The sequence below is a fragment of the Furipterus horrens genome, unplaced genomic scaffold (genome assembly GCF_987537825.1).
Source record: "Furipterus horrens unplaced genomic scaffold, mFurHor1.1.pri manual_scaffold_7, whole genome shotgun sequence".
Classification (NCBI taxonomy): Eukaryota; Metazoa; Chordata; class Mammalia; order Chiroptera; family Furipteridae; genus Furipterus; species Furipterus horrens.
In genome coordinates this window covers 13223398-13250634 of record NW_028327177.1, presented here as the reverse complement: position 1 = coordinate 13250634, position 27237 = coordinate 13223398, and the positions used below count along the sequence as shown (strand labels likewise).

At 39.9% G+C, this 27237-nt stretch overlaps 1 protein-coding gene across 5 annotated transcripts in view; it reads right to left on the bottom strand.

Moving 5' to 3' along the window:
* Positions 1-428: 428 nt before the first annotated feature.
* The window catches only part of ENPP2 (ectonucleotide pyrophosphatase/phosphodiesterase 2), an 89928-nt gene continuing 63119 nt past the window's right edge, over positions 429-27237 (bottom strand). For 3 of the 5 annotated variants that reach the window (XM_090283420.1, XM_090283422.1, XM_090283419.1), the window contains 14 exons: positions 25997-26122; positions 22959-22990; positions 22095-22222; positions 19975-20062; positions 19738-19825; positions 18493-18677; positions 15924-15975; positions 11319-11393; positions 9847-9983; positions 8770-8905; positions 7995-8072; positions 4591-4723; positions 3450-3606; positions 429-1026 (listed from right to left, as the gene is read on the bottom strand). In XM_090283420.1, the coding sequence (XP_090139546.1) occupies positions 856-1026; positions 3450-3606; positions 4591-4723; positions 7995-8072; positions 8770-8905; positions 9847-9983; positions 11319-11393; positions 15924-15975; positions 18493-18677; positions 19738-19825; positions 19975-20062; positions 22095-22222; positions 22959-22990; positions 25997-26122 (1586 nt within the window). In that variant the 3' untranslated portion in view covers positions 429-855. The remainder of the gene's footprint in view (positions 1027-3449; positions 3607-4590; positions 4724-7994; positions 8073-8769; positions 8906-9846; positions 9984-11318; positions 11394-15923; positions 15976-18492; positions 18678-19737; positions 19826-19974; positions 20063-22094; positions 22223-22958; positions 22991-25996; positions 26123-27237) is intronic. The other 2 variants (XM_090283424.1, XM_090283421.1) reach the window with 1 other exon arrangement.

The window sequence follows — 27237 nt, the reverse complement described above, 5'->3', positions numbered from 1 at the left end:
ATTCCTTTATGTCTATAACTCATCCCACGGTCTTCATTCTCTACATCCTCCATAGCTCTTACATGAGTACCTTATACAGAATATATGCTTAGTACCATCTCAGCTGCATCTAATACCTAGAGCTTTGAATCAACTTGATCAAAAGAAACTATTCCTCCAAACTTCAAAGTCGTTTAAAAAAAGGCAAGTAGAAAGGGCCTTAGGGAGTTTTTCTGGTTCCTTTTCCCTTCTGGCTTCCCTAGATATGTACCTAAACTGCCTCATCCAGGTCACTATAGTTGACCATCAAGCATGCCCCTTTGATTGTGTGAACTGCATTTGACTGGGAAGAGGGCCCAATCCAGGAAACGTATACCTTTCATACCATGAATACATCAGAAGCCAACACTCTAATTCAAAGTAAAATAAAGGCCAAATAAAACCAGAAAAAAACTGTATGTGTGATTTATTATATTTAAGATTGGTTTATAAGGCTTAAATATGTCTGTCGTAATTAACAGTAAATAAATGCAACTTTACAAAATCAGTATTTCAGTACAGTACAGGACTAAATGTAGTAACTGTGCATTGGAAAATTAGCACTTCCTCAATGCAAATATCAGATTTGCAGCACCACTTAGAAGCTCCCACTAAAAACTCGAGCTGCAGTATTTATTACAAGCTCTATGCAGGGCACAAGGCTCCCTAAATCAAGCGTTAGAGAAAAACAGTGGAGTCATTCAGGCAGAATATGTAAGATTTGGTACAGGATTAAAATACTAACATTTTTAATGTCCTGGTTTCAAATTAATAAATACAAAAACAATATAAAAATATACACCGGTTGATAAGATGGCCCTGCATATGATCAGAAAGTTAAATCTCGCTCTCGTATGTATGCAGGTATGTCTTTAGTGCCAGAATCTCGGAATAGCTGCGGCTGGTCTTTCGGAAGAAATCCAGACTGGTGAGATGTTCGATGTCTCGCACCCGAGCTGTGTGCATCTTGATGAGTTCCTCTACCCATCTTGACTCATCCTCTGAGCTCTGCAATGGAAATAGAATACAGTTGGAATCAGAATTTTCCAGAGGAGGTTCTCCACACTGTCAGTTTGCTCCAAGTGCACACATGACTTCTACGCACTCCTGCACCCAGAGCCAGTGTGTGCCATTCCTTCCTGGCCTCCCAGCCAACCTACCACATTCCTGTCCGTAACGCACCACAAATACCTGCCCTGGCCTGAAAACATTTTCAACAGCAATTAGCTGTACCAAATAAACAAGACATGTGGTGTGAAAGGGCATTTGACTCAACAGGTTCTCAGAACATAAATCAAAATTAGGAAAACCAAAGATCTTGGAGAATTTAGTAATTTGTTCCTTTTCCCTGCTGTCAAATTACAGTGTCGAGCCCAGAGCACAAGTAATGGAAATGCTCTTCTGTCTCTGCAGGGGAAGTGAAGAGCTTCTGCCCAATGCACAAAGTTATGTGTGTGCATTCCTAGTCTTTCGGAAGAACCCGCTATACCAACTACATCATCTATCTGATTGCAGCAAGTCAATAGCTCACTGAGTTGAAGCAGCTCAGTTGACACACTGGGCACTTTGGGGCCCAAGAGACCTGGGTTGGAATTGTGGTTCTATCCCTTTCCAGCGATGAGACTTTGGTCAGGCTAGTTGACCTCTCTAGACTTCAGTTTCCCCATTGGTTCACAAGGATAATAATGCTTAACTCAGCAGCTCCCTGGGAGGTAGGGAAGGGGGGAAGGAAGGGTTGCAGGCAAGGATAAAGTGAGAAAGCAGCGTCACGGAAAAAAGAAAGACAATCTCTGTCTTCGCTACTTGCCACCCACAGCCTCATCGGCATGCATTCCAGACGAAGGACATCAGACGTCCCACTCCAATCAACTTATTTCATGTCTAAGTTGAAACTAAAAAGCAGTTCAGGAGAAGCCGTCCTTACATTTTAAAAATAGCCTCTTTCACTTTTGAGGGAAGTCAAGAGCAAAAATGATATCTGAGAGCTCTGAGAATTATGGGGAAATGCCGACCTTCATTAGTAGACATTGAAGCAGGAGGACCTTTGCCAATGATTTTATTCCCAATGTCCCTGCACTTGCAATGGCTCCCAAGAGTCCTTCCATGAGTTGAAGGATGGCTGCATGTCCCAGGGCTGAGAATGTTCAGACGAGGTCTTGCCCAACCCCTTTACCACTAGTGCTCTCAATGAACCAACGCCCAAGAACCTGCAATGGGTTTTCTCGGAAAGCTCCAACCCACATAGACCTGGACAGGGAGCTACAGCAGCTTGTGCCAGTGCTAAATATGTACCATGAGGGTGTTGGTTCAGGAAATTGATGCCCGGCCATCCCAGGCAAAATGAAGAAATAGGAAGAAATTGCTTTGCACACTGAGGAAGTCCGGATTTTAAGCCTCCATGCCCCACCCCCCTAACCCAAGCTAACCAAGATCTCTGGGATTCACAGGAAAGATCTAAATATAACTCTCCCCACAACGGTACTGACCATTCCTCAGTGTGACCATATAATTAACGAAGTAGGAGGTCTCCAAGCCCTGCAGGACCCCCTCAGAGTAATAAGCAAAGTAAGCATGAAGCTATATTTTGGGAGAGTTTTCATATTCAGTTCATTTATTTAATTTCTAATGGTTGGTAAGTATACTTTTTCCTTTGTAAATGCAGTCATTTGCTTGAGTGGACAAGGGGTGAAAAAGTTTTTTCTAATTTAAAAAATGGCCAGCTGGGATTATTAATATTCAGGGGGGAAGTCTGTCTTTTGCTATTTCCTTCCTTGGGAAGTGATTTGCCAAATTCACTTGAAGGACATTCTCTTCTGGTTCTACCTGCTAAAATCTAGCCTCCAATTAGTTATTAGGAAATATTAGCTATGCTGCACCTGAAAAACAAACGTCCTCTACCTGATGTTAGCTGGCAAGCTACAGAAGTGTTTGTTGAGGGAGACACTAGTGTGAAATGCAAAACTAATTAAAGTCAAATAAGTTCATGTGGACCAACAGAGGGAAGAACTTTTCAAACATCCACAAAAAGTAGAGAGAATGATTTGATAAGCTCCTGTGAACTCTTACTTATTCTCAATACTTATCAAAATCTTGCTACTTTCCTCTTCCTTTTTAAAAAATCTATATGCTTTTTGCGTAACTCAAAACATCTGGACACTTTTATCATTTGTCAAACTCAAACACATAAATAGAACTACATTAAATGCAAACACACACATCCACCCACACTCTAACTTTGAAAAATGAAAAGCCATTAGGACACACAGTTCCCAAGTGTTAAGCAAAGTTTTGCTTGGGTCCTTTCTTCTTTCCATTTGGTTGTATAGTCCAAATGGTTTACAGTAGGTGCGTTTGAGTTCAACAGTGGGACTACAGATGGGAAGTAAAGATGAGTTCTGTAAGCGCATCCTACATGCTCTCTTTGAACTCACATTACAGCTCTCGTCGTTGTCCGGTCTGTGAGGAAGGATGAATGAGGAGACGGAGAGCGGGCCGTCACACTTGTCCGCAGGCTGCGTGAAGTCCAGGCAGCTGGTGAGGATGCTGTAGTAGTGTGTCGGAACGGGAATGGAACTGCCTTCCACGTACCTGAAACAGGAAGGTAATTACAACTGATGTAGTAGCTTTCCTTTTGAAGTAGTGAGCAGTGAATATTGCCTAAGCCACTAAAATTAATTCCCACTCAACTGAATCATTTTTCTCTTCTAAGCACCAGCCAACTTCTTTATCTTTGGACATAATGAGTTTTCTGCCTGGACTCCAACCTCTCTCTCAACCTGGCAGAGTAAATAAGATATTCCAGGAAAAGAAAACAGCTTGAATCAAGACTTGTATACTGGACATGGTGAATAGATCAATGTAGTAGAAATGTAAGGCTGGAAGAGTAAATGAATTCCAAATTATGGAGAGTTTTGAGTGCCAAGTTGTAGAGTTTGGGCATTATTGTTAGGCAATAACACTCCACCAAAGGTTTCTGTGCTCGGGACTGTCATTATGAAATCCATGTTTCAGAGAGATAACTTTCATAGTTGTATAAAATGAGCCAGAGAGAAGAGTCACTGAGGCTAGGGGAATAATAGTCCTTTCAAGCCACATTAAAATCCTGAACTGGGGACAGAGAACTTACTAACTAAAGGAAATACTAAGCCTAGAGGCATAGAAACTAGATTCAATGGAAGCCTGTATGCAATTTCCTACTGAGATAGATGTACTAACTCAGAAAATCTAAGGGATTTTAAAAGTCCCCCTCAATAATGAAGATAAGTGAAAATCACCATCCCACAGAAGAGTTGCTCCAGAGTAAATGACAAAAAATTTAAATCTTTTGAGACATTTTTTTCCCCTGGAATGGAAAAGTACATTTACTCACCACAAAACCCAATTCCATTCCAACCACCAAAGCCATGCTTACTCAAAGGCCCAAAAGAATTGAAGAAATCTCACAAGGAGATTCAAAGGCCAACAGATTTAAGGAGTATCAGCTCTTTCCTAGTATATGGATTTTTGAAAAATAGTCTTGAGTGAAATATTGGAATTTAAAAACACACACAGTCGGTGAAATGAAAAGCTTACTGTTTGATTTTGTCCTGTGTGTCATGTAAGCCATCGAAGTCATAGTCAAAAATGGGTCCACTGATCACGTTAACTCCATTCCTTTCTGAAGCATATTTCTTCACCAATACCCTTTGGAAATAATTCCAGACTCCTGTGCAAAGACAAAATCGGTTCTTCATAAATAAAACTCCTTGCTTTGGCTAAATTCTCTCTAGAGTGCCTTGTACAAGCCAAATATCACAAGCCAAGAGACAGTTTGAGCTGCTGATTCTTGACAAGAATCCATCCTAAAGCATTAGCTGTGTGTGTATCATTTATGGACCAGCAAAGAGAAAGCTGAGGAAACCCTGGCAGGGAGTTTACCCTAGTCCAATCATTCAGGGAAGCATTTGCAGATGAAGTGGTTACTGAGTTGAGATTTGAAGGACAAGTGCACATTTCCTAGGCAAAGAGATGGAGACAGAACATTCCAGGCAGGGGTAACAGCATGTACAAAAGAGGAAACACAGTATTCATGAGAATTAATCTACTTTTTATTCTTTCACAATCTCATATATATACTAGTTCCCTGGTTTGTGCCTCTGGCCCCTGACAGAGCTCCAGACATGCTCTCCAAGCATCTATCTCATGGTCCACTTGAATTCTAGAAATTATATAAAGCAAAAATTCTTCTGGACAGAATTCTTGATTTTCCTTCCCAATCTCGCTCCAGCTTTTGGCTTCCCCATCATATTAATGGCACTCACACTCACCCAGATGTTCAGGTCAAAATCCTCAGGGTCATCTCTGGCTTCTCTCCTTACTTCATATGCATGTGAACAAGTCCTATCAGTGCCACCTCCAAAATGCATCCCAGTCATCCAACCTAACCACTTCTCTCTGTTCTCACTGCATTCACCCTGGTCTGAGTTATTACCCTCTTTACAATAAACCACTACAGAAGACTGTTTCCTGGACTCTTTGTAAGAAACTCTAAGGTCCTTGTAGCCCATTCTCTATATAAATGGGTTCTTCAACACCATAAATCAGACTCTATCTAACACCCGTTTTTAAGAGTTTTAAAATTTTTATAATTGATTTGAGAGAGAGAGAGAGAGAGAGAGAGAGAGAGAGAGATCAACTTATTGTTCCACCTATTTATGTATTCACTGGTTGATTCTTGTATGTGTCCTGACTGAAGATCAAACCCGTAATCTTGGCATATTGGGATGACACTCTAACCACCTGAGCTACCAGGCCAGGGCCAACACCCATTTCTAACCCTCCAGATGGTTGCTTACTATGTATAGTTAGAATAAAATCTCAACTTTCCACTGTGCCCCCACCTACCTCCACGGCTTTACTTCCTACCCCCTTTCTTTCAGGTTCATGTCTTTCTTCCTGTCTCCAACCCGACCAATATGTTTCCAACTCAACCTTTGCATTTGCTCTTCCTTTTGCCTGGAAAACTCATTCCTTGATCTGTACAAGTAAGGTTTCTTCTCCATTATTTATTTCTCAATTGTCCACTCTAGCTCCATTTTGTATCACAAACCAGTCTGAGGGACAGGAAAGGAGCTGGATGAAAAGAGGAGAAAGTCAGAAGAAGCGAATGATAGAAGAAGGCAAACAATGAGTTGGTTCTGAAAAGTGAGTTTCAACTCACTACTCTCTGTTCTCCATGGGGGTGATGAGGCACAGGTGTTGTTACCCTTTACCTCCCTTAATTCCAAAGCACGTGGCCATTTTCTCCTAGCACTTCAACTGCTTTTGTTACCTTCCTATACTCTGCTCTGAGTGAGAAAGAGCAGGCCCCAGGACCAAAACACTATAGAGCAATATTTGCAAACAAGAAAAGAGTGCAGTGGGAGAGAAGTTCAAATGTTAACTTAAGTATTAAAACAAGAGAGGCAAAGAGGGAGAGAAATGGCAATGAGAATAGTCAAGAAGCCAAACTCGCAGAAAGGTGACCATGACAAGACCTCCCCCCACCCCCGGGAGGGACAGCGAGCCCCCTGTGAATGGCCATCTGCCACGCCAGCCTTGGGGTGGCATCAAGAGCTTCCTTTATTACTGCTTGGTCAAAGAGGCATCAGTAAGAGTAAAGATATCCAGGAAACCCTGACTGGTAGAAATTAAATGAAGCTGCATTTCATGTAACATGATGACAGATGTATCAACATGAGTCTCCAAAACATTCCTCAGTTGGGCCCAAGAACAAATCAAGAAACCTTTAAGAGCACACTTTCATTTTTCATTCATGAGCATGGATTCCACCTTTGAATAAACCTCTATTTATGAGCCTATGACATCAACTGAACATTTTTTCCCTCTAAACCATGTTGGCCATTTCACCAGTATAAAGTTGGGAAGCTCTGCCACTGTAGATGATACTCTACAATCATTTGTCCTTATGAGTCCTATTTTGAGACTTTATTTCAGCCCTGAGAGTCCTGTAACACAGTCCAGTGCTCCTGTACCAAGTGGGTAGAGATGCCTCCTTTTCAAATCTTTCCTGTAGGCATATACATCTGCTCACTGTAATTGAACTGAACAGAGCCAAGAGCTACTCCATAATGTTTTCTCTATGTTTAAATACAAGGATGGATGAGTAACTGGATGGATAAATGGGTGAATGAATGAATTCTTTGTTATCAGAAATAGAAAATGGATTGTTTTGGTCATTGGACAATTAAGTCATAAATCTTTATATAAACCATAGAGGTCATATAATCGAATCTTTTAACATTGCAAATGAGAAGTTAAATGGCATTTTCATGACCACCCTCCTGAGACTAGACCCCAGCTTATGGCCCAGGGCTCCTTGTTCTTATATCAGTCATAGCATCACTATCATCCACAAATATTTACATCATGTACAAAGAAATAATGAGCATTCAGGGAAACTAAGATAATTTGCAGAGCTCTAAAAACATCTGGATTTAATACTCTGATGATTCAGAAGACAAGCTCTTACTCAGTTTCAGGATCAACATTCAGAATACATAATCACCATCATCCTGAGGGAGAGAGTGCTAGTGGCTTTTACTGGAACATTCAATAAATAAATGTAGACACTGTTTAATGTCAAGTGGCCTCCAAAATACAGAGAAGCCCCTTTTCCACCAGGCATATAATGAGCACTGAAGCAGAAAGAATACCAGATTAAAAGGAACAAACAAATTTGGTTTAGTTCAGCTTCTACCACATGATCTGGATCACCTCCTGTGATTCAATTTCTTTATTATAAACAATGGATAAAGAATCTGCCCACCTCTGCCACAGATTCATATTTTGGATTAATGGTAGAAGATTTACATGAAATGTCTTCAAAAATTATAAAGGCTAAACACAAGAGGTAATGTAGAGGTAGAAAAATTAAGTGGTAAACTTAGAAACATTTTTTCATAAGTGATAGTTTATGAGGTAAATATTGGACTTACGTTTGAAAGCAGGATACATTGGAACCATATTGGTTACAAGGAACGTATCATATTTGGCTTCTGGTGAAGAGCTCAGATCTAAACATTAGAAAAACAAACAGTCTCCATTACTTATCAAAACCTATATCAACTTAAAAAAAAAAAATCAGTCTTCTAAAATGGTCCAAACAGCCCAAAGTGGATGGGTTTACTCTCTTGTTACTTCCTACTCAATCCTTCCTTTATATAGAATTTCCTACTTGCCCTCTCTTACTCAGTCTCTTCCTTTTACTCAACAGTTCTCTCTCAAAAGACATTTTAAAATGCTTTTCCTCCTGCCTAGTCTTGGATCTACTAAATATTATGAGAAGAAGTCCTTGATTTTCACCACCGTACTTTGGACTTAAGAAAAATTTCATCAAGGTAATGAGAAGTAATTAAAGGGCTTCAAGTATTTTTAAGAGATCACTCTTGCAGCATTATTTAAATAATAATGTCTTAATGATTTACTATTTTACTATCTGAAAAGTGAAGTAGTAAATCACTGGTATGAGGGGGCACACAAAATATTCCCTTGCACTTTAGATTTCCCCTGGAGAATAGGATTTGTGAAAGCCGGTCTCTTCTCCAGCCAGTTTTGGAAGGATCCCATAGAAGTTCCTGTCTTCTATCTCTGGAGCAGGTCTCCTGAAGAAAGCCTGAAGACCACTGCAGTCTTAAGTACCAAGTCACATACTCCACACTCTACAAAATTACCTCCCACTGAATGGTCAGATGCTGATACTCTGTAACTTACAAGGTGGGAAGAGGAATCCATAAGACATCTGTTTATCATTTTTGTAGGCCAAACAGCTCTGACTGAAACTCGGAGAAACACGAACATCAGGCCGGACACAATTGGTCAAGTGCTCAGGGATGCCAGAGACCTCGGCCTGCATGGGGAGTCAGAGAGACTCAGTCATATCACTGCAGAGACAGCATCAAACCAACAGCAAAATAGTGAAACTAGATCATCTGTTACAGCAGGAAGCAAAGCCCCTCTATCTTTAATCATAGCTCATTTTTTGATCATCTGACTCCTTAAAAAATAAAAAAGACCTCAGGTTTAAATACAGTTAAGCCAGTAATTTTCAAACTCTTTAACTTTTTAGCAGCAGAATTATCTTGATAAAGTCTTAAGTAAAACAATATATAAAGCAGGTATCCCACTGTTGAAATAATAAATAGGGTTCCACAGAAGATCCTTAAAAATAACAATCTGAGAAATAATATAGACTTGACCTTAAACTGCATATACACACTGTATATCCCAGAACACACACACACACACTCTCGCACAGTTCAAATGAGCAAGAAGCTCTGTTTGGGCAGTGGAAGGACTCAGTTGTGTTCAAAAATTAAAAACATATTCTCAACTGCCCAATAAATGTTTCTAATTTCTGATATAAACTTATTTCATCTTCGTCAAAACTGAAACTCCAATATAAAACTTTTACTAAAAAGCAATCAGGACGCTGATAGTGGGGGAAGCTATATGTGTGGGGGCCGTGGGGGTGAATACAAGGGAATTCTGTGTCTTTTCCACTTCATTTTTGCTATAAGCCTAACACTGCCCTAAAAAATGAAGTCTTTTAAAACAAACAAATCTTGGCAACTTCTGGAACTATGGGGCAATGACAAGCAGAGTTAAAAAAGAAAACTAAAATAATTAGTATGCCCCCTTACCATAAATAGGTCCAACACAGAACTTTTTCTCATCAGAAAAACACAAAATATTTTCTAAGACAAAATTCTGTTCTATAAGCAATTATTACATGAATGCAAGGAATGTAAGCACATGAAGATTTTTATAAAACCCCATTTTCTCAATGACCTGTTTGGAAACAGTGTATGATGTCCACAGTGGCATTTGGAATATCTCACTATAACCACTTTCAAAATCGGTATGATATAAGATATCATATCTAGTCCGATAAAGCACTGCAGGCCGTCCATAGAGGAGGTGTCTCTCTAGGGAAGAAAAAAATACACTGTATTAATACAAATTCAACTTTACATCAAATGTTAAAGAAATATTGGAAGAGAGTCCGGTTGTCCAAAATGTGCTTGCTTGCTTACTTATTAATAACGTAGAGCTCCTTCTCCTTAATTCAATCAAGTTAGTTTTCCTAACACTTTTGTGGTTTATCTGATCACCTAAGCATGGGTCAAGGCTTATAGTCAACAAAACTATAATGCAAATGCCGTACTTATTTTAATGCTTTTTTTTCACCTGTAAAGAATTTTAATCTGTACAAGAAGGAAACATGTTAGCAAATTTTGAAATGATTCGGCTGAATGGGCAGTCAATAGGATTGATTTTTGTGCAATTAATTCATTTGACCCCTGAAAAGGTTCATCAAATTCACCAGTGATTTAATTAAGAGGAAGGCACCCTTTGATCATTAGTTGCAAAGAGCAACTCAAATACACTTTATTTCAGCATAAACAGTGAGTAGTCATGAGCATTTAAAGTAAGCAGCTTTGTCACATGGAGGAAAACTCTTTAGGTAAGAACTTAAAGGAACATGTATAGATAAAAATAAGTGAGTGTTCAAGAGTATCCTTTAAATAGAGAAGAGGGAGGTCATCAGTTACTGAAGAACTCAGTTAAGACCCCAGAATGTAGATTCAGACCTCCAAGGGAAAGCTCTTCTCTTAGGAAAAAATAAGGCCTGCAATCTGACTTTTTTAGGGAGAAGAGATAGGACGTTAGTGTTCCAGCTTTCATTTCACACCCACAATAACTGCCTGGAGCTTAATCTGTCCAGTTTGGATGGGTAGAAGTCAGAACTTGTATAGATTCTTGGAAATTGGGGTCTTACTGATCAAAATATTTAAAGATTGAGGAACTGAGTTTTAGGCAACTCACAATTCCCTAAATGATCATCAAAAAAATTTTTTTATAATTATTTTTATTAGAGAAAATCAGTTCTGGCAATCAGTTCTTAAATTATTTATACATGTTGCTTTAATTAAAGTATTACCCATCTATGCAAGTAACAGAGGAAACTCTTCGTAGGATACTTGGCGCGACCCTCCCCAAGTAGAACTGCTGATTTGAGGCAAAAGGCCCACGCTGCTTCAGCACAAGCCTGTTCTGGGTAGTTCAGTTCCAGCATTGCAGTAAATGTGGAAGCCTTGGCTAAGCTGCCAAATCTGGGGACCCACCTCTAAGAATTAGAACACAATATGATAATATTATATAAATGAAATATAAGGAACAAAACATAGCCAGCAAATCATAACAGTAGTACTTGGGGGCAGTTAACCAAGTCAGACTTTCCTTCAAAACTCAAACCAAACCTTTTCTAGGTTCAAAATTTCCATTAACGTTTTCCTTGTGTTCATTTTTGGTGCCTCTGAATTTCCTGGTTTCAGCTGGAAGCAGAAGTATCAGAATTCTTTGAGGGCCTATTCTCTTTTTATCATTCAAGTTTTAATGCTTTCCAAACACATTCTTCCAAATTCCAGTGCAAACCTAGCATCCAGTCTGTCCCACTGAGGGACAGCAGCAGCCACATTTCTCCATGAGACACCCCTCCAAGCAATACAGCAGTCCCTCTCTATATCGCTGTTCACTTATTGTGGCCTCACTGTATCGCAGGATTTTATAAAATATTATATTTAATTATTTATCGCAGATTTTTCGCTATATCGCGGGATTTTGCGGTACTGTACAGTAAATACTAAAATAAATGTAAGTTTCCTACTTCACGGATTTTCACCTATCACTGGGGGGTCTAAAACGTAATACCCGCGATGAGTGAGGGATCACTGTAGTTCAGGACAATTGATAGACTCGGCCAGCTCTGGCTTCCCCTCCAGACCTCCTCATTTATTAGCATTTCTCCATGCAACACTCCATTCCAAGAAGGCTGATTGATTTGCAATACTCAGCTCATGGTCATTAGGAATTCTATGCTTTTATACATGTGATTCCCTTTCTCTCTACCAGGAATAACTTCTCCACCAATCCGGTCCCCTATCTACCTTCAAATTTTTCATTGATGTATTCTCCCTCATCAAATATGTAAAGCCAGTCTTGGCCCAAAGTAATTGTAGCTCTTGTCGTTATAGTTGGAGTGTTTTATTAAATAAATAACGGTAGGTAAAGGTTATTAAAAGTCAATGTCTATTTCATCCCATTCATCTTGAATCCTACTGCAAATTATAAACAACTATACCAGGTATTGATTTCTTCTGAGCCTTCCCTAAAACACACACAGGGATATACACACATAGAAACGTAGCACAAGTAACATGTTCAGCACAACTAACAGCTCCAGAAACACCGAAAAAATAAGAAACATTTCAGAATTGAGAACTACAGAGGAGATTCCCTGTGAAGTCATACTCAGACTGTGCTCCAAAGTTAACAAGAATTACCAGTGTTTAAGTCATTTTCTTATTCAAATGAATTTTTATTCTGTGTGACGAAGAGCCAAACATACATTGGTGTTAAAATGATTTTTAATTCCTTTTTTCACAAAGGGAATAGTGTATATCAACCTAAGAAAATATAACACATTTTATAGTAATGTAAAAAGAGAACAACTAAGGTGAAAATAAATACTGCGATTATTCTTACAGTGAAGGTTATACCTAGCTCAAGTGCCAGAATCGCTTGCTATGGGAGATTTTAAATTTCCATTTTGTTCATTCATTCATCCATTGATTCAATGTCTCAAAGAAATGAGTTTTCATTGCACAGTAAGTTTGCAAAGACATTAAGTGCATGTGATTCAGAAACAACAGTCACGCCATTAAGATCCAGAACCCCATACCTAGAAATATTAAGGTTTTAGCAAGCAATTTAGATCACTATTTTTGAAGATTATATATTTGTCCTCTTTGTTTTAGTAAAGGATTTGATTCTATAACAGTTTAAATATTTATCGCGAAATATTGACAGCAAAATACTGCTTAAGGTTAATTTAATATACCTTTCTTTTGTTACCTCAAATACAACTCCTGGGTTGTTTCACTACTGTTATATACAGTTTTTTACACGTGTGTTTTGTATAGACCTATGAGTGTTTTCTACAGCATATGACATTAAAATAGTCACATATGAATGTTACAAATGGAATTTACACAGCACCTAGTTTATTCTCAAAAAAAAAAAAAAATCAGCTACCTATAGGGGTGTTTAAAAATCTAGGAATAAAAATAATAAAACTTTACACCCTGGCTGGTGTGGCACAGTAGATTGAGCACCAGCCCATGAACCAAAGGATCACCAGTTCAATTCCCAGTCAGGGTACATGTCTGGGTTGCAGGCCAGGTGCCTAGTCGGGGGCAGGTGAGAGGCAACCACACACCGATGTTTCTCTCCCTCTCTTTCTACCTCCCTTCCCCTCTCTAAAAATACATCAATAAAATCTTTATAAAAATAAAACAAAATAATAAAACTTTACATTTGTACAGAACTTAGTGTCTGAAAAATGCCTAAAGCCCCAATATATATTCAAAGATATCCAGAAAGGAGAAGAAATTACTCCTAACACGCATGTGCACTCACACTCACGAAATCATGAAGCTCTACTTCAAAGGAGCAGACACTGAATACTTCAGGTGGCAGGCTAGACTTATGACCCAGGAAACACCATAAAGACCTGAGAGAACTCTGAACAAGAAAATGTCACTATATAGCTGAAGAAACAACTCAGGTAGGATCCTTAAGGAGGCAAAGACCAAGAGACAGAGAGACCGAAAGAGACCAGAGAGCTAATACTGAGGCTTATGTGGAGTCCATTAAACAAGGGAATGCTATGCACATAACAAGACAATGAAATATAATTGTTTTTATTTCATGTAATGGTTTTAAAGCCTCTCTTATATCATTAATGGCTGTCCCAATAGGCACTGAACAAAGAGCACGGTGATCTTGCTATCACGATCCTCCCCTAATATTTTCTGTCACCAATGTGAAGTCATATCTAGGAGATGATTGGTGACACAGCTGACAGAGCCAGATGTTTCAGAGGAACCAATTCCCAACCCAGGGTGGGCAAATACCCACGAGGGTCCATGTCCATGATAGTATATGAATTTTAAGTTTCCATGATGTAAAATCATCTTGAAACAAGATACCGGGGCTCCCCTCCGAGCAGGGCAATGGGTGGGCGGTATCACTAACGATAAGTCTTCCCAGCTACGAAAGGCAGACGCACCTAGAAGATGCTTCTCTTTTGCACTCTCAGAAGTTGGAGGCTACTGTTTATGCTGAGTTGTGGGACTGGTTTTGTCACATGAGCGCACCGCCACCAACAAACTAAAGGCAGAGTTTGTTTTCCCAGATGGAAATGGTTTAGTGCCAGGAAGAGCCAGGGCTTGAATCAGCAAAAACATGGGAGTCAATTAGAAGTTATCATAATCCCCTGTTTCGTTAGTGACTTTTAGAAGAAAAACATCTCAGTATATTTGAAAAACTCAAATCATGAGCCTCTGCACCCTTTGACCCCCTGGCAATATTCCAATATTACTAATTATGATGACACTTTGGTCCACTAGAGGTTAGGTGTCAAACATTTCAAATCACTTCTAGAGTTTGTGAAGGGTTTGTGTGCCTCCCACCAACCAAGTCCTATCTTCAAAGCTGTGTTCCTCCAATTACATGTCAAAGAGCCTGTGTGTTCTATGATCAAAGAGAGAAGGGGGGTGGGTGGGTACTGCAGAAAGGGAAAAGGAAAGAAGACAAAGATCTTTATAAAGAGGGAAAATAAGTAAATAAAATCTTCTGCTGGTTTCCTTAACCTTTATTTAATCAGATTGGAAACGGCACATGTGATAAACAGAACCATATGTAAGCTAATAACTCAAGTACTGCCCTTGGGAGAAATTGACTCTGCATCTCTCCTGCGTGACGGGCTGCTGTGCTTGAGATCTGTTTACTATTTAATATACTTTTAGTCCTTCCCTTGCTGTTACAAGATACTACCCCATCTACTGTAATAAATTGCATTGGAGCACTTCCCTCCTCTTCCAATTTCTTCTAATTTTCTGGAATTTCAAAACCAGATAAAAGAGCTTGTGGGGCAGAGACATCATTGTCTTGAATTATTACTTCCACCCATTGCCACATGACTTAAAGGGCAGTGTCTCTGTCCAAAGAACATAGTTCCCTACCCTGTTGTTTTCACGCACCCCGCTTTCACCAGTGAACTGTGAAATTAACAAACGCCTCATAAAAGCCGAGGTCTTGAGACCCATTACGTGGTTCTGCCGCTCCTCCTTCTCTCTGCAGGTCCCAGCTAGGGGCTGCTCCTTGTGCCCAGAGTCCAGAATAATAAGTGCACGTGAGGGAGAACCACACTTAGCCTATCATCAGCATACTGAAGCTTGAGCAGAAAATGTACCTTTCTTGGTGTAAATCACTGAGATTTTTTTTTTATCACAAGCTTGTAAAAGAGGACTAATAACATGTAGTATCATTGCACATAAAATAAGAGATTAAGTTAAGGCTCAAGATGGGCCGTCCTTGTGTGAAAAGTGACCTCTGATTTGGTTCCTTCTGTCTCCCTCCACACAACATACATACTGACTCTCCATGTAAGGGAGCTACAGTGTAGGTACCTGCTGCTATTATTCATAATTGTGCTTTTTTAGTCCCTTCATAGAAGTTCCCGTCCGCACCTTAACTTATGACCCATCCGCTACACAATTGTATGTGTTTCAAAGGGCTTACAAGTTATTAAGGAAAACAAATGGAATGGAATCTTTCTATTACACAGCTGACATCTGTGTACATAGAATAAATCAATACCCTTTGCCAGATGGATACTGAAATCATTTTGCAATCCAAAATTTGAATTTAAAAAAATACTATGCTTGTACTATGAAGTAGATAAGTCTCTTCAAAAGTAAAAAACAAAACTTATCTAATTGCTTTTTCCATCAAGCCCTTACCTTCTGTAGACCCTTTTATATGAAGGCGTTTGTTGAGTTCATCCAATTTGTTCTTCATGTTTGAAAACCAGAAAAAGAAAAGAAAAAACATCAAATTAGAAATGTTCCTCCTTTCCTGTACCCTTGTCTCTCCTTAGTAGCCTGATAAATTCAAAACAAGATCCTAAGCACCATCAATATTATAAACTCTGTAAAGAAATTACCATTTTATCTCAAACTGACAGCCCCTTCCTAGTAGTCCCACGGTTCTTTAATCTTTCCATGACTTGGTTTCCTTTTCTAAAAATTGAATAATCATGGTATCAACCTCCCATACAGTAAATGATAATTATTTGGACACATATATGTAAATTAATTAGAATAGTACCTCAATATTTCAGATTAATCCCCTGGTAAATTAAAATGATTTCTAAAATAATTTATGGAATTGCTTTTTCCAATGCTGAAAAGGTAATGACTCAGCGATTCTGAAAAGTAATGGCTCAGCAACTCTATCCTTCACTAATATCCTAGAGGCATATCTAGAATATGTATACGAGAAGATGTTTGCAAATAATGTCTACTGAAGCAGTGTTAGAAGAGCTAACAACTGGAAGTTAGCAAATGTTCTCAAATAAGAAAATGATTAAAATGACTATGGTATTTTTTTTGATTAAATATTAACTACTAAAAGTAAAGGTGAATGAGCTAAAATTTTACTTATTAACATACATAAATCTCAAAAAACATGATGATGAACCAAATAAGTTCAGGACACATTTAGTTTAAAAGCACTTATATACAAATTATAATATGCAAAACTATACTATAGGTTATTTTAGGGAACTATACTAAAGATTAATTAATATATCAGGTTAGAGATACTTGTGTCTAGAGTAAAAGTATAGAGCCCCACATGACAATTATACACTGTATTCAGGATACTAGTTGCCTTTGGAATAGGAAGGAAGTGCACCGGGGGGAAGGGAGGGTACACATGGAGCTTCCACTGAATCTGTAATATTTTCTTTCTTGTGATGTGTGTTTTAAGGTAGTCATTTTATTAATCTCTATACCTTTTCAGTATGTCTGGGGTTTGTTTGTTTCATAAGAAAAGGAAGGTAATCTTTTGGAGAAACCCATAGACAAAATAAAGACAATACATTATCCCTCCAATGTGGCTTAAGATAACATATCCAAAATATTTCTTGTTCTCTAGAAGAAAGGTAATTCAGAAAACAAGATCCAACCATTAGATTCCTCTAAGGTTATCTTTGGAATGCACTTCAAAAACCACTTCCTGTTGACTTTGGCAAGGCAAAGTCTCCAGCTGAGGTCTGAGAGTAGTTACCCTCCTTGCTTCTTGTCAGGAGCAAAAGTAAGGACAAAAAAGGGAGATGGGGGATGAAGGGCAAACTGAATTCCTGAGTGGTGAGCTTCCCAAACTGTGGCTCCCAGGCCCCTAGGAATTCTGGAAGGTAGCAAATAATAGGAAATGGGGACGGGACACTAGAAGAGCTATTTTACAGTTCTTCGAAGTATCATAGAAAGATCACAGATTTACCCATAATAAAACCACACATGCAAAAATAACCAATTTCTTTGCTTTGTGTTGGAAACGTATCAACTCAGTGTGGTAACACTGCTATTTCTTGCTGTCAGAAGCACTGATTGGTGACTATAAAGGTCTTCGATCAACAAATTGTTGCTTAACGTTAGTAGTTTGTTTGGTATGCAAAGCTGTCCAAACAGAATGTGCTGGGTCGTCTCTGTTTGCACCACCCACAACCCCACCCAGGCTGTACCCTTCCCTACTCTGCTCTGTGCCCTGAGAAATTGACCTCTTGGAACAGCATCAAAAGAACAGGCTTGCCCTCCAGCTTCCAGGTAGGCTTCACCAACAGGAGGCACCAGCAGGGAATTAAAGGAAAGACAACAGGGGTGTTTACTCCCCCCAGTTTCCTCCCTACAAAGTTACAGTGCATTCGCTGTACTATCTACCCAATTCCATAGTTCCTTCCTACACCACTCTCTCTCCATGTTCTCATAACTACTCCCTCCCATTATTGTTCAGGCCTGGGACTGGTCCCCTGCAAGCCCCAGGGTGCTTCGCCATCCCTCCACGACATCCCTCTACCCTGCTCAGCCTTTATTAATGGTCCTCTCATTAAACATGATTGAAACAATCCCTTAAACTCTCCTTAAAAACCTCTTCTGCATGAACCATCTGTTTCCTATTGGGACCATGACTGATAAACACGTGATCCAGGTTGAAATAAAAGGAAAAGTCTTTGATTTGGAACTCTGAATCCACAAAACAGCATCATAAATTCTGCTTTTTGCCCATCACTTTCTATATCTATGCTTTCCTATGGTAGCCACAAGCCACATAAGGCTCTTTCAGCATAAATAATGAAATTGGACAAAATTAAAAATTTAGTTCCAAGTGCTCAAAAGTTACATCTGGCCAGTGGTTACCACTATGAACAGCAGCGAGATAGACCATGTACATGTCACAGGAAGTTCCAGTGGACAACACTGCCTTATACCCAATAATATCCTCCAACAGAAACATAAAGACTATTTTTACCTTTGGCTCTACCTTATCATCACAGGTGCAGCCCAGGTCAAAATCAGACTGAAGGTACATAATCCCTGGATAACTGGGCCTGGTGACTTCTTCTGGCAGCGTTGGCCTGAAGGTGTTAGTACGCAGCAGATGATTCAAACTTCCATGCGTCCCATTGTTAGGAGCTGGCTTCAGTCCCAGGAGATCTGAGGAGAAGAAGGAAAAGATGCTAGGTGATGTGTAAATATTTTTTGATAAGATACACCGAGAGCCAAAACCATTCACTTTCTAAGGATCTGAAAACTCTGAACACAAATCAGAATTGGATCAAACCAACTTTAGATTGTAGGCACTCCCTTCTCATTCCCTGAACCATTCTAGCCTAAACACGTCTTGCCACAGCTTTCTGAAGCAGCATGTTCATTGCTTGCTCATAAAGAGACATACCCAAAAAGAAAAAATTGAAGGAACCCAAAGGCTATCAATGCCATGCCTTTCTGCATCTCTATGAAACCTGGTAAACCAAATTTTGAAATAAGTCTTATAATTAATAAATAACCTCTGGCCTGCCCTCCAATGCACTCTACAGAAGTATGGGGACAAGAGGAGGCTTTGGCCCTGTGCCTTGAATGCTGCTGTGAAATGAACAGGCTGATTTCATAGCAAGTGAACGGCTGCCAAGCAGGCACACAGTGACTTGCCTAAGCTAAGAGGCAGGACAGGGAGAGCCAGCAGCCAAGTAGGGAAAGGAACCCAGGAGACCCGACTTTCAGACTCCCCCTCTAACCACCAGACTGGCACTCCCTTACTAAATAGGAAAAGTTGTCCTCATTCAGCAATGAGAAGTTCAAGGAAGAAAAATAATTAGGAGCACATAAATAGCTGGCCAGGATGCAAGCTGGCAACATTTTAACAGGACTGCAATACGAGAGATGGAGGGAGGGAGGAGAAAGCTCTGTGCCGAACTCTTGCTTCACCAGGTCTTTGACCGGTGGTGTCAAACTGTAATGCTATGTTGGATCAGCCAAAGGCTGCCAACAGCAACACTATGAAAACTCCTCATTAGTCAACTGGTGGAGGAAGACAAAGAATCCATAGAAGGGAATGATATTCAGGTCTTTGAACCAATGGGCAAGTGACAATATTATTTTTGCAGGGGGGTGACGTGGTGCCAGAGTAAAAGACACCTCATTTCTTTCTCTGACATTGAGGAAGTTCGTGTTAACTCAAGATTGTTTCATTGGTATTGATTAATAAGTGACTTACCACACATAACATTGTAAAGTTCAATGTTTTCAAATGGAGGCACTTTAGTCTTGTACTTAAATGTTGGGCCATAACCTACGAAAACAGTCTTCCAAAGATAAGAAAACAGGAACAATTAGACATTGCTAATATCCTGTAGTAACCCTTCCCCTGCTTATAAATATGGTGAAACTTCATTCACACCATCATTCCCTATCCCTCCTGAGAGTCACTAAAACAGGTTTTCAGTTCTCATACCTGCATGCTGTTGACCTTGTTATCAAATCCATGGTCTCCCTGGAAAAAACATTTTCCCGATGGTTTCTTATAAACATCCAAAGGTTTCCTATGTCAAAACAATTGTATAATCAGTCAGGATTTTGTGTAAAATCACTGTGATAAAAAGCCAATTTCAGTGCTCAAAGAATCTCTAAGAAGGGGTTTTACAAGCACATTAATCTCTATTTTAATTGCATTGTTCTTGCGGAGATGAAAAGATGACGCTGTTCATTTCTCCCAAGAGCCTTTGCTTTGACAATCAGCCCAGGGCAAGTGTAGGCCTCTGAACAGAAGTCACGGTGCCCTCCTGGTACCTTGTGATTGCTCGGAGCAAAGCACCTGTCACAGGCAACGTTCTGTGTGCCTATATGCTTCAGCTGCAAGATCATAAGATCCTCTACTTTAGGACCATGTTTGCGAGTTCACTGCTCTATATCCCTCACTAGGCTCAATGCCAAGCACATAGCAGACACTTTTTAAATACATGATGTTTAACCAATAAGTGAAGATCTGTGTTCTAGAAAAATGTTTGTATACAACTTTACCTATGATATAGCACAACTAAAGATTATAACTGAGTGGTAAACTTAAGCAGAAATAATGACTAACGAAAGCCCAGCCTCACCTAGATAATTATCTCAATACAGAAATAGAAAATGGAAACTTCTCTGTATACATCAAAACCATATGTCCTTTTTGTGACAAGAAGACACCTTTTGTTTAAGTGTCACGTAGCCCTTTTCCCAAAACTTGCATGTGTAGTAATACACATATTTCCTAATTACCTACAGGGTACATCACACTGAATTAAAGTGCTTGCGGGAAGATAAAGAATTTAATCATTTGGGTCCTCACCTTTAGGAAAAGTTGTTTCGTCTTGGGTGAATAAGATGTGCACATATAATAATCCAACAATGCAGGAGTTTAAAAGATTTACTGCTGATTAATGTCTCTGGTTTTGGTCTATGCTAATCTGCTCAACTATCATCATCTTTCATTTACCTTCCACTCAATACCCATATTTACTTCATATAAGCCTACCAACTGCACCAAATATGCTTTCTCATATATAAATGTTCCTGCAGAGGACATACTCAGCCAACCGTCCGGTCATACCTTTGTAACTTTTCCATGAAGACTCCCCATGTCTGTTCTTAATGATTTCAATAACTCCTGGCCCTCATACCTCTCCCTTCATAAGCCTACACATTTAACTCTATGTGCCCCCTGACAACCACAGTAGGACATTTAGGTATCCGTCTTGTGTCTCTCCATGTGCTCTGTACTGACATAAGTCCCTAGAGAATAAACATTTCCTCATTTTCTCTCCCTTGGAAACTCATTAAAGTACCTAGCTAGAGTGCATATAGAAGCTGTTCAGTTATTATTACAAACTGATTCTTCACCCTTTTCTCAAGGAGAAAGTCAGAATAAAAGTGACTGGGTGCCAGAAGGAGGGAGACATAGAGGGACTAAATGGTAATGGAAAAAAATACAATAAAGATTAAATGAAAAAGAAGTGAGTGGGAAGGGGCTGCTGCCAGGACTGGGTGAACATGGACAACCTTGAAATGATCAGCTCTTTAGAAGCGGTTAGAGCTTCCAGAGGACACGTTCTACAAAAGAGTCAAGAGCAAGAAGTAGTCTCTTCAACATTGGACTCTTTTGCAGTTCAGAAAAAGATAAACAGTAATATTCAATGCCAGATAAAACAGGCCCACAGTACAGAGGTTTTAAAGATTAACAACACTTTCTTAGCTCCTCTATAAACACTGCTAGAGGCTCAGTCTTGTTGACTGAGATCACATCAGTGCAGGGTGGTAAAGCTGGTCCCAGTCTCACTTACTCAAGTCATAAGAACAGAGGCCAGGATGTAAATTCAAAAACTAAAAAGGAGAGACCAGAGATGCTGAGACCCAGAAGATAGAAATATATTGTCTCAGCGCTAATTGTTTCCCTAGCACACAAAACCTACGGAAACAGGAAGATTTTCAACTGAGATTTCTTCTTTGGATGGCCAAGGACCTTATTAGAGGCATGCCAGTTGCCAGAGAGCTGGTGAGGAAGATGAGAAACAGGGCCAGCCAACCCCGAGTTACCTTGCAACATGCCACCTGCGGTCCACCAACAGGTGGATGTCCTCAATTCTTCTGTTGTTGGCATAGTGCAAACGCTTGGGCAGGTGCTGTTTCATGTAAGGCTTAAAGTGCTGGTCTGGTTTTTTACACTGAAATATAAATGGAAATTGGACTTGAGATGCAGTGTATTCCAGAAAAAAAGAAGAAAAAAAAGCTTAACATATTCTCTTTCTAGAAAGCTGAAATAAGTTTTAAGCCAAAGAAAAAGTGGTTAGTGAGTACATGGAATGTGTTACCCTCTATCAAATAATACAAACTGAAAGCAAACCGGTTCAAAGAGGATTAGATAACTCGGGAGATGTAAGGTTATCAGAGGGGAGTAAGGAATTTTTAAGATAAATTCCTGACTCCCGAGACTATCATCACTTAGAGCCATTCAAGCTCCAAGGCCTTTCCCAACAGGTTGAGTCCAGGGACAGGAGGGAGGCAGGAAAGGGAGGGGAATGCAAGTTCAGGCCTCAGTGATTACATCCCCGTGGGCTTTTAAGGTCTCTGTCCTGGATGGGGGAGTGAGGGAACAGGGTGGTGCGCAGATCTGGGGCAGAGAGAGTAAGGATTTGTTTAATCTTGAACGAATACTTTTCAGTACTAATGGAAAGATCAAATGTTGTCAGTTTGTATCACTGCCAAGACCATTAGGGAGCCTGCAGCTGTCTACAGGCCAGGAAGTTTTGAAAGCTCTAAGGAGAACAAATATACAGGATGCAGGGCAATGGGGAAACCGTTCCTCCCACCCCACACGGGGCGAGGGGGTGGGGGGGACCCAGGAGATGAGCATGTGGAAGCTGCTCCAAGGGCAGAGGCCTGGGGACTTGCAGTACTTACTGTGAGATTAGCAATAATGGCTTTAGGGTCATCTGTTCAATGAGAGGAAAAAAAAATTTCAAAAGAGATGACAATAATCAGTGAGAGATATCATTTCTGCAGCAAGACTCAATTTTTCCTTTTTTTTTTTTTTTTTTTTTTTTGTCCCTCTCAAAAGGGGCCATCACTTTATAGACTTTTGTTTAAAATATGTTTAAGTTGTATGTGGGTATTTACTATTTCAGTAAGTGAAAAGCAATTAGGTAAGTGGAACAGTTCCTATAGTAAACGTCCCTGCTGGGTCTGAGTCTCCTCTTTGGAAAGGGAATTCCTCCTTCCAGAGCACCATGATACAGCTAAGTAAACTGCTTCTTTAAGTTCTGCTGAGTGGTCCAATATGGTCCCTCTGGGGCCTGGATTTAGTTTATTTGCAATTTAACATCAGGAACTAAACTGGGCATTTGGGGCTTTTAATGTAACTTCCTATTTATCTGCAGCTCTTTGAAACAAGTTATCATCTACTTCAAAATGAATGTCTAATCCATTGAGTTATGTTTTCTACAAGGAGTTTTTGTTTCCTTGGTAACATCGTGGGTCTAATTACATAGGTAGATGCCCCTTCCAGCCACAGACGCACACATGTATGGACGTCCTTTATTTTCACTACCAGCACACAAAGGATATTTTAGTCAATACTCCAAACTAGCTAAAGGCAGAACTATGTAAATGATGGCTGTGTATAAACTGTGAACAGGATTATATTATCTGAACGTCCCCTTTTGGGGGGTGTGGGGAGAAAACGGAGATTGTAGGTTGGTTGGACTTTGTTTTGTTTTCAAAAAAGTTGCTTTAGTGTGTTATTATAGAATCAGCAGAAAAGGACAGCGGAGTTCAGAAGAGATACCAACTGTCACGAGGCAGCCCTGCCTGGAATATAAACATCAGCGAAACAGGTCACATCCGTGTCATCTCCTGCCGTATCCCAGGGCCTATGCATAGTAGGCACTCTATAAACATTTGTCAATAAATATAAATAAATATTTGTTGAAAATGCACGGATAAGCCTGCCTTGTGGTATGAACACACACAATTCAAGGACACTGTTTAGAATCGTAGTTCTAAAGCTATGAAATCCAAAGCTAAAACGTGGACTCTACGCTACTTAAATTGGGGTTCAATTTTACTTGCATATTTTCATGGAAAGCAAGTAAATACAGTTATATGCCATGTAACAAGGTTTCTGTCAATGATGGGCCACATCTATGACGGTGGTACACCACGTAGCCTGAATGTGTGGGGGGCTGTGCCGTCAAGGTCTATATAAGTGCACTCTATGATGTTCACACAACGATGAAATCTCCTGACAATGCATTTTTCGGAATGTCTCCCTGTTGTGAAGCGGCACATGACTGTAATAATGGTAGCAATAATGGTTAACCCAGACTGTGTGCTCTGTCTGGAAGAGCTTTGCAGGCACTTTCTCTCTGGTCATTCATAACAACTCTGGGAGGCAGCTGCTGGAATCCTCACTAAGTCAACAGGCATTTAGGAGGTGGAGGGGTTGACCCACTGGGACCCTTGTATGGACCGGCACGCCATGCTGTGAACCTCTTCACTCTGTGGCCTCCTAAACCACCGTCCTCCACAGGACTGCAGTAAGTTCGTGTTCTTCCGTCATGAAGGATAATAAAGGGCATGGAAGTGCCAAATGCCTGAGTCCACGTTTGGGAGACCAAGCCATCAGTTCTGCAGTACGGGGTCCTCTCACGCTCACAGCTCTCACGGTGTGTGAGCGGAAGAGGCCCCCAGCACAGAGTAGCGGTTACAAGTCAGAGACTCTGGGTTTAAATCTTAGCTCTGCCACTGACTAGCCGTCATACCCTGAGCCAGTTTCTTCACCTTTTGCTGAGCCTTGATTTTTACTGTCTGTAAAAGGGGATAATAGTGACCACACGGGGCCACTGGGAGGATTAAATAAGATGGTGTATATACCTCGCTAAAACGGTGATGCCACCAGGGCGTCAATGTGATAGGGAGGTTGTTTGACTGAGGTCTGATATACTTTCCAAAATAGATCAAAGCCTTCTTGCCTAAGTCTGAAAATGCAAATACTAACTCAATAGGTACCTTTCTCTAGACAAGGCCTACTCGGAGCAGAGAAGGGAGGACATGAGGACAGAGAGGACATTAAAAAGAGAAGGCAGATGATTTCACAATGTTGCCTAGAGCTGACCTTGGAACAGCTCCCATTTGTGTGACTCAGGCACGGAGTTTGGGAAACACTTAATTTTCCAAAGCTTTTTGCTTGGTGCCAATGGTTTCTTATTCTCAAGGCTAAAAACCCTAAATGCATTTTTTTTTTTTTGAAGTGCAGCATGTCTCTAATAAATCTGCGGGCTTCTCAAAAGCTAGGTGGGCAGCGCCTACAACACCTTAGTCCGTAAATGTAAGTTCTTGGCAGTGGTATCTCATAACCTGAATGTGTAGAACGTAAGTGATTATTCCTACTTATTTCTAATCTTTCAAAGCAGCTGCTACTTCCCGGAGGCCTAATAGTTTCTCCTCCTGGGTTCTGTCAATCACTTTTATTAAGATGAGGAGTCCCCTTCAACCAGATTTGGAGGAACGTGTAGGGTCTGAATGTGGATCTGCCAACCCTGTCATGAACTCCCTAGCTTCAGCTAAAGAGCAAGCCTGAACCTCATCTTGAAAAGTTCTTTTCTTGCCAACGGAAGTTATGGTTATACACATGCCTTCAATGAAGTGTACTTTCTACATGATAAAAACAAGAACCAATATGATGCTCCCATGTTCCAGGAATCACTCTGAGCGATACACATAGATTCATTTTCGCAACAACCCTAGGCCGTAGCTGTTATTGTCATTCCCATTTTTCAGATGCAAAACTGAGGCTTAGAGTTTAAACGACTTACTCACAGCTAAGCAGCTGCGGAGCTGGGAGTTTTACCCAAGTGTCCAGAGAAGCAGCCAAGAACAAGCCCTTACCTACTCTACAATATTACCATGCTAACAACTTAATATTTGAAGAATCAACTTACATTTAGCATTATTGCTAAATTTGGATCGAATTCTTCCTAGAGTTCCAGGCACTAACGTAATATCATCCACATTGGTAAGGTAATTGCTCAAGAACTCAGTTCTCTCACATGTGACATCTTCCATTCCTATTGGGGAGGGAAATAAAGGATTTTCATGCAATCTTAAAATTAACATCTTAACACAGCCACTAAGGACAACATCCAGGCATCTCTTTAATTAGTTTTTAACAGCCTCATGCAAGGATCTCTCTCCTTTGAGATTTCTTAACATGACATTACATTTTTTGATGCTTCTTTATGTGGTCTTTTTACCACATTTAATATTATCTTACAGCACTAGAAGGTTAAAAAGGCATCATCTCAATTATCATTTTAAGTCATTCAGCAAGAACAGCAAGAGAAAGGAAGTAACCATAATCTTTTTTTAAAAATATATATTTACACAGTCATTATGAAAAAGATTTATTGTTTTCCCAGCTGGGGGTGGTTAAATAACTAGAATATATAGTGCTGTGTCTCTCTGACAAAATGTCATTTTTCCAGTCTCTCTCTCTCTAACGTATCTCCTGACTTGAGTACATAATCACCAGTCCTCACTCTGTCTCCACTGGTGGCCTTGGATGTTGCTGACAAAACAATAGTGGCAACAAGAGAAAAGAAAGAAAAACGTCAGCCCCAATGACCACCCAAACTGAAAGACAAAATAACATGGCAAACAAGTTGTAAACAATGTAATCAGTCAAAGCTGAAATCTAGCAACTTGAAGAAGAAAAAAAAGTCTAGGTAGGGAAATTTTTTTTAGCCGACAAATATCCCTCCTGACCCAAGATTTGTTTCCTGCCCCCTACAAGGAAAACTTCTTGATCAATGTTTAAAATAAGTACATAAAAACAAAACAAACTTGTGTCTTACAATCACAGACCATGGAGGCAGGTAGGGACCTTTACCATCATTTCAGAATTTATGAGAGGACATACATTGCTCTGCACAATCAAATAGGTGCATATTCTCTAAGGGAAAAATAGGTGACTCTGTAAAGTATGTCCTAAGGTTCTGAAGTTAAAAATTATAACCCAGAGTGTCCTGCATCTAGTAAAATTCAAATTATCACTTTCTGGGATCCCAGACCCAGGCCCTTTGGTTTTATAAATGAATTGAAAGGAAGAGAGAGAAAAAAACATAGAAACATATCCCAGCATAGTACCTGGGTTTTATATATTTTGCTTTTTAACACGTAAACA